The sequence below is a fragment of the Octodon degus genome, unplaced genomic scaffold (genome assembly GCF_000260255.1).
Source record: "Octodon degus isolate 3935 unplaced genomic scaffold, OctDeg1.0 scaffold00292, whole genome shotgun sequence".
Lineage (NCBI taxonomy): Eukaryota > Metazoa > Chordata > Mammalia > Rodentia > Octodontidae > Octodon > Octodon degus.
The window spans coordinates 1,986,042-1,993,166 of record NW_004524868.1 but is presented as its reverse complement, the minus strand read 5'-3'; the positions used below and the strand labels follow the sequence as shown (position 1 = coordinate 1,993,166).

General features: G+C 48.2%; 1 protein-coding gene across 1 annotated transcript; it reads left to right on the top strand.

Annotated features, from left to right (window-relative positions):
• The first annotated feature begins 1,752 nt into the window (after positions 1–1,752).
• LOC111814326 (ral guanine nucleotide dissociation stimulator-like) lies at positions 1,753–4,102 on the top strand. Its single transcript, XM_023707451.1, has 4 exons — positions 1,753–1,787; positions 2,790–2,879; positions 3,525–3,718; positions 3,958–4,102. Exons 1-4 carry the CDS (start codon positions 1,756–1,758, stop codon positions 4,044–4,046), a joined length of 405 nt encoding a protein of 134 aa, XP_023563219.1. The 5' UTR covers positions 1,753–1,755; the 3' UTR covers positions 4,047–4,102.
• Positions 4,103–7,125: the final 3,023 nt, after the last annotated feature.

Genomic DNA, 7,125 nt, shown 5'->3' with positions numbered 1-7,125 from the left:
ATATATTTGAAGGTATATGGGGGGATTTAAATGGTAGAAATCATTAAGAATTATTGGAAGCCAAAAATCTTGTACATTTCAAAATTTTGTCAAACTTCTCATCTTACTACTAATATAGCAATGAAAGTAATTCTAACCCTAACCCATAGCTCTAACATTTAAAGGTAACCAAACGCTGCCAGCAAAACTCTTAACTTCTAACTCTAGCCCTATTTTAACCAAAGCCCTAGCAATGAAGCATGATGTAGTCATCTCAATGACTCAAACAATAACACATAAATCTAACTCTAATCCAAACCTAACTATAATCATAACACAGTAGCTCTACACCAGGACCTAACCCCTACTCATATCCTTAAGTCATAATCTTTCATGGAACATGGAGCCTTTACCTTAAACCCTGACTGGGAATCCTAAACCCTCATTCTGACTCTAACGTGTAAATCAAACTCCGACCCTCACAATAAAGCTTAACCCTAATATCTAGTCCTAAACCCTAACATCTAAAGCTAATCCTGAGTAATCTTGGCAGGGTCTATATGTTTCTTTGGGTGATAGCTAAGCCCTGGCCTACTTGGGGAGGGTGGGTCAAGTGCTTTTATGTCACTGTGTTGTTCTGGTTGTGTACTGGTGTGGGTCGTGGGCAGCCAGCATCCCCAAGGCTGTTTGAAGTCCAGTATGAGGAAAAGTTCAGTTAAGGAGACCTCAGTTGATGACCTCACTTCCTTAATGATGAGGTAGTGCTTGGAAACCTGTTGCTAAGCAGCACATAACAGAACTAACTGATGCCTGCTCACTTGTCTGGAGACATAGGACATGTGAAGATGTTTTGTTGTTTCTTCCGGACTTCCCAAGCCTCAGGCCCTAGGAGACCTCCCAGAGGAGGACTCAGCCACAACTGGAGAAACTGGTGTGCCTGACTAATCCGCTGCCTGTGGCCTTTTTCTCAGAGGAGTCAATGTGGGGCACACAGTAGCCCAGGACCGGTTAGCAAAGGCCAGCACACTGCTCTGATTTCCCTGTGTGAATCCAAACCCTCCGTGTGTGTGTGTGTGTGTGTGTGTGTGTGTGTGTGTGTGTGTCCGTGCACATCAATGAGGGTCAACACAAAATCTGCCATGTTCTCTTATCATGTGGCAGAGTCATTTGACCATTTTTAGGGTGTGGTTTAAATGTAAAATGATCCCACATGTCTCAGGAATCTAGAATTGAGGCCTTTGGAGGTGATGAGATTGTGTTGGAGACATATTCATCGATGGAACAATGCACTACGATGCCATCGCTGAATGTGTTCTTAGGAATCGGGGCTGAAGTGGAGGAGGAGGGTCACTGTAGCTATGACTCTGGAGGGTATATTTTACCCCAGTCTCCGCTGTTCTTTTTCTTTCTGCTTTCTGGTTGCTTGGGGAGCCACTTTCCTCTGCCATTCCCCTGGATCTTGGCATTTCTGCCTTGGGTCCAGCCAACCATGGCATAAACTCTCTAAAACTGTGACCCAAGTAAGCCTCTCCTCCCCTAATTTTGTGTAGAGTCCTGGTCCCACAGACAGATATGTGACTAATACATCTAATGTTTCCATGGTCCCACTCCAGGGTGAAAAGGAGCCAGGTCACACTGTGGATAGTCGAACTTGCCTTGAACTTCTGGAGACTGATGTAAGGGAGACTATGGTCAACTCTCTTGTGCCATCTGCACATAACGGGAATCACTTATTCCTCCACAAGTTTTTTTACAACTTACCGAACATTTGGCACCATGCAGCAGGTGCCGGATCTGCTATTGCAAAGGTTTGTGCACCATCTGGTAGACAAGGGGAACTCGGCACCATCTGGAATCACTCAATGATCCAGTTTTTTGTGTGGAAACTGAGGTGTTCATAGAAGGACCTGTACACTGTGGTCAGGACCAAAGGAGCCTGAGAATGCCTATTCTGGGCTTGTTGTATGCATGAGTTACCCAGTATCATGCTTCCCTTGGGTGTTACAGTCCCCTTTCCTTAACACACAGAAGCCCTCTGTTTTGGTCCTCCCTTACATGAAGCTGCGGAGCACATTCACCATCTGTCGGGGAGGCTCAGGACTCCACCTGGGAGCCTCCTGCCTTGGATGCAGGCAGAAAGGAAAGCCTGAGGGTATACTGAAGGGGCTGGGACCCGAGGAAATGTCTGAGAAGAGGATGGTTTTGTTCACCCATGGCACAAACAGATATGACTCCATCATCATTTATAGGCATGTTCCTAGGTAACTAGCCAATTCAGAGCTAAGGAAATTGCCTTCTCTCTTAGACTTTATTTCTGTGTTAGTGTAGAGACACAAGAAGACAAAAGCCATTAGACCTTAAGGTTGGTTCGTTACCAGCCTCTCAGGTCTATGGGCTCACTCATCCCTAACCAAAGGAAGCCATTTACTTTTAGGAAAAAGAGAGGGGCTTTCTTCAAATCTCAAATGGAATGGAGGTGCTGTCTTGGCCTCAAATCATCAAGTTACAATGTCTAGGTATGCAAGGTCTTTCATTGGAAGGTAGAGAGGGGAGAGGGTACCAAAAAAAAGAGGACAACTCTTCAGGCTTGCTTCCTGGCTCCTAGATACCTCCTATCTCCTCCTCCTTTCTGGAAATGAAATGGGGCCTGAACTTCTGGGGCAGTATCTGTGTGTTCTCTCCTTTTGTCTGTGCTATGGAGAAGAGGGGGGTGGCAGTTAAGTCTTCATCTTGAGAAAGTCTGGAGAAGCCTGTTGTCCCTAAATAACTATGCTCACACCTAAAGTAGAATTTTATTTTGCTGACTACAGATGTGTTAGTCTGATGGCCTCTGTGTATGGTCAAAGCCTCCATCACTCCAGCAAGAGTGGCAGGTCTCTGGATGTGGATCAACTGAAAAAGTGAGTTCAAGAGGAAGCTCCTGTGTCCACAGCGGGAAAATGTGGATCTGTGATACAGAGCTGGGCAAACATCAGCTCCTGTACTTGGCTTTCTTCCTGAAGGGCTGAGGTCAGGGGATTCTTCTGAAGGAAGAGAAAATAAGAACAGTTGGTGGTGTCCTAGATCAGGGAACAGAGGGGAGCTCAGGGTTTTATGCCAAGTCCTGTGAAGATCCATCCCCACCAGAGCCCATTCCAACCATGTGTGCCCACCCAAACCCTCACTAGGGCACAGTGGATGTTTTGGGAGCAGCATGCTCATACCTGGCCTTGCTACTTTGGCAGTAGCTTCTAGGCAACTTGGTAAATGTAGGGGTTGGCTGCACCCCTCAGTAGGAGTGTGGTTGGAGGGAGAAGACCTATAGGTGCCTTAGAGATAGAAGCAGCCTGCTAGCATTGATCACAGGTTGAGGCGTGAGCAGAGCCATGGTGGGTGGGAGAAACCACTGAAGAGCTTACCTTCCAGTGAAGAGGGGAACCCCACATTCCACAGAGCAGTGCATGTGGGCTTCTCTGAAGAAAAGTAGTTGATCTACGGCTCCTTCTAGTGGAGGCGTCCTGTAGTGTGGTTGAGTTTCCTGACACTGCCCACCCATCTGCCCTCAGTGCCATCTCTACCATCTTTGGCATGTGGCTTGAAAACTACGCAGACCAGTTCAATCAGCCACCAAAGTTCGCATGCCTCAAGCAGCTTCTGGAGTATGTGCAAGTGCACATGCCTGGCTCAGACTTGGAGCACCGTGTGTACCTTCTATTGATGCAGCTGGAAGACAAGGAGACCAAGAGAGCCATGACTGAGTGTGAGGAGGGCTGGGCTGGGTTCTCCAGAGTACAAGAGGAGAGTGTGATCTATCCAGCAGGAGTAGACTCCTCAATGGGACAGGCGAGGCCCAAACATGAGCCTCAGGCCTGTCAGGCAGTGAAACATGTGAGCAGATCTTCTGTTTTGAAATCAGGGTTGGATGATTTTTGGGTAGGCAGAGAATGTTTCAGAGCAAGTCACTGATTTTGGCCACCTTTTCTCTGGCACCACCACCAGATCCAGGTCAAGTGGAGAGTGAGAATCAGCTCCAGCAGCAGCTTCCAAACCAGAGGCAGATCCACAACCCATGCTGGAGTGAGAGTTAGCTTTGCTAATAGCTCCAGTGCCACTATACCCATAAAGCCACCTCGGTCTATATTTATAAAGAAGAAAGCAACTACATGTGTGAATGTGGAGGTGGAGCCAGCCAGAGCAGGGCTACTTGTACCAATGGTGCCAGTCTGGACTGAATCCATGACCAGGAAATGCAGGGTGAATGGAGGAAAGTCTCACACGGTGGTGGTCTCCTCTGACCTTGTTGTGGGTCACATTGAGGGATATGGGAAGTGGCTGTGCACAGAAGGAAAGGCATCTGCCATCAAGAACTGCTGTTCAGGGTCATCTGTTCAATTGCTAGCTTCATCTTGTATACAACAGTGTCAGTCTTTTGTAAGACGTCCTCAATGGCAGGGAAACCAAACCAGAATTTCCCATTAGGCTTGGGCCACAGTCCTACTTCATGAGCTACAGACCTAATCCTTGGTCTCTGTCCTTGCTTGGGATTCTGTGGTCTTAGTCAGGGCCCAGTACTATTTCTAAAAATGGTACTCTCCACATTGCAGGATTCAACCTGGATGCAACATGAGAAAAAACCCAAGGAGTCCCGACATGCCACCGTCTGCACCACTTTCATTCAGCTCTCGAGTGTGACCCAGAGCATCGCCAACACTGTGCTCAGGCACTGCATCCTAGCAACCTTGGCCCATACCGAGGATTTGTGGAGTACTACATTGCCACAGGCCCTGGATCAGCTTCAGGAGGGCCTTGGGACTACTCTTTACCTTCATGTGCAGGTCTGAGGTCTGAGTCCTGCATAGACCTCAGACTCTCCTTCCCAGGGCTGTTGTGACCCAGTCCTCCCTGCTGGCTCTCTCCTTGGTGGTAGCTGAGATCTTGCACTCTCTTAGCCCTTGCTTCTCCTCTGCAAGGGCTTTATGAGATCCAAGGGATTGGAATGTGGCTCATCCAGGGCTAAGTGCTCAACATCCCTCATAGAGTCTTCTTCCTCAGGAGCTCCGCAGAATCCGGAGGAACCATGCCTCCCTCCCAGGGCTTGGAGTCAACACCATCCAGGGACGGGTGGAGACCTGGGAAGAATTCTGCAGGAGGCTGCTCCTCTCCCTTAGAGCTCTGGGTGAGCCAGCTCCATGAACTGGACAAACTATATGCAGAACTTGTCCTTGAAAGTAGAAATGTATACAATGTGTTTTATAAAGTTCCCCCAAACTTAAAATAAAAAATACATTGTTAGAAAAGAGACAAAAGAAATGAACGACAAGTTACTAAATAGGGAAATGAAAATGTTGAGGGTGAGTGTGGTGGGGCAGCCCTGAGATTGGATTATCCTGAGGAGAGACTGAGGCAGGAAAATGAGAAGCTTCAGCTCAGTTTGGCGATTTAGTGACCGAGTGAAACCCTTAAAAAATGTGAAATTCACCATAATTAGCCATTAAAGATAAACAGCTAAAACCCATTAATGAAATGCAATTAAAAACCACGATGCTTTATAGCCCAAGCCTACTTGAATAGCTAACATGAAAAACACCATTTGCCTAATGCAAGGTTGGATGACAGGAAATCAAGTCTGTCCTCCACTGCTGGTGAAGAAGTACATTTCCTAGTTCAGAGCCAGACTTGGGCAGTGGAATGGGAGAGAGCTGCAGTATTAGTGTGTTTTCTAAAGTACTGGGTGTTCATATCACCAGTCCACTCAGGCTGTCTGCTTTACACATCGCACAGGTAGGATATAATAACATGGGTAAATGGAAATTTCTTTCCAGGTATAAAACCTTTACCGCTACAATTCAGACAAAATAATTTTTCACCATGTTTGCAAGTTCTTACCTGCAGTGCTTCCCTCCCTTCCCTCCTGGATGGGTATTCAGCATAGGGCCCTTGCACTGAATGTAACCCTAGCCTGTTTTACATTCTTGGGACAGGACCTCACTGATTCACAAGGTTGCCAGCCGGAATTCGGATGCACAGCATTTTTCTAGGGTTGGGAAGGTTCCTCCCTTATTTCTTAGGACAGACCTGGTTTAAACTGCTGTAGTTAGGTGTGGGACATGGCTGTTTCTCACAAACACTCTGGAAAAGGTGATATGATCTATAAACCTAGTTCAGGGTACCCCTAATCTCCCTATGTAAGATTCCAGATTGAACCCTTCTCCCTGGAACTCACACTTGCAAATGCTGATCACCAGGAGAGCAGCCAGAGGAGCCTAAATTCTTTTCTTGGAAAGGCGGGCAGGTTACTCCTGTGTAGAGTGTTGGGGCTGGGCTTTAGGAGATGCCCCTCCACTAACTCCTGCCACCTCATGTGGCCTGGGCCAGGAGGACAACGCGGCTCGCCTGGGCTCATTTGTCCCTTTTGTCACCAGCTGGGAAAACTCAGTCTGGGACTGAGCCTGTGATAGTGAATGTAGGCTATGTCCTGCTGAGCTGGGAGTGCCTCACCCAGACGAGGCTCTATCAGAGCAAGCAGAAGCACACACACAGTTTAAGAGCCTCAGGATAGTGCCTGTGGCCACGGTGCACACAAGCTGTCCCCCACCCACCTCTGCCCTGTGGACCCACCCGCAGCCCAGCGGAAAGCCTCTGTAACCATTTGTAACCCAAAAGCCTTGCCTTTAGAATCTGCAGAGAAAAAGTCTCTACTCACTGCACTAGAGACCATGTGACCATCCACCTGGCCCCTTTCCGTCTGTTCTACACTGGTCAGAACCTCTTAGAGCTGCAAGACGTCACAGGCACTGGGATTTGTGCTCCCCTTGGCTACAGGACTGGAGTAGGCAAGCTTGCAGGACTCGGTGATGCCTGGGGCTCTGTGCATGCTTGACCCCAGATACAGGGGAGTTACTGGGGTCTGGTGCCAATGTTGCTGATCTCAAGACAGGCACAGCTCCAGGCCAATTATCTCCCGTGTGAGGCTGGCCGGTCCCAGACTCAAGCCTGGCTCCTCACAAATGACCAGAGCAGCAGGTCTGGGAAGTGTGGAAAGCTAGGAAGTGTGGGTGTGGGAGCGGGGCTTCCAGGTAACTGGACATCAAGTACATTCCCACTGGTTTGAGAATGGAGAAGGCTTCCTCTCAGCAGCGGAGTGCTGGAGAAGCTTCTTAGATGTTA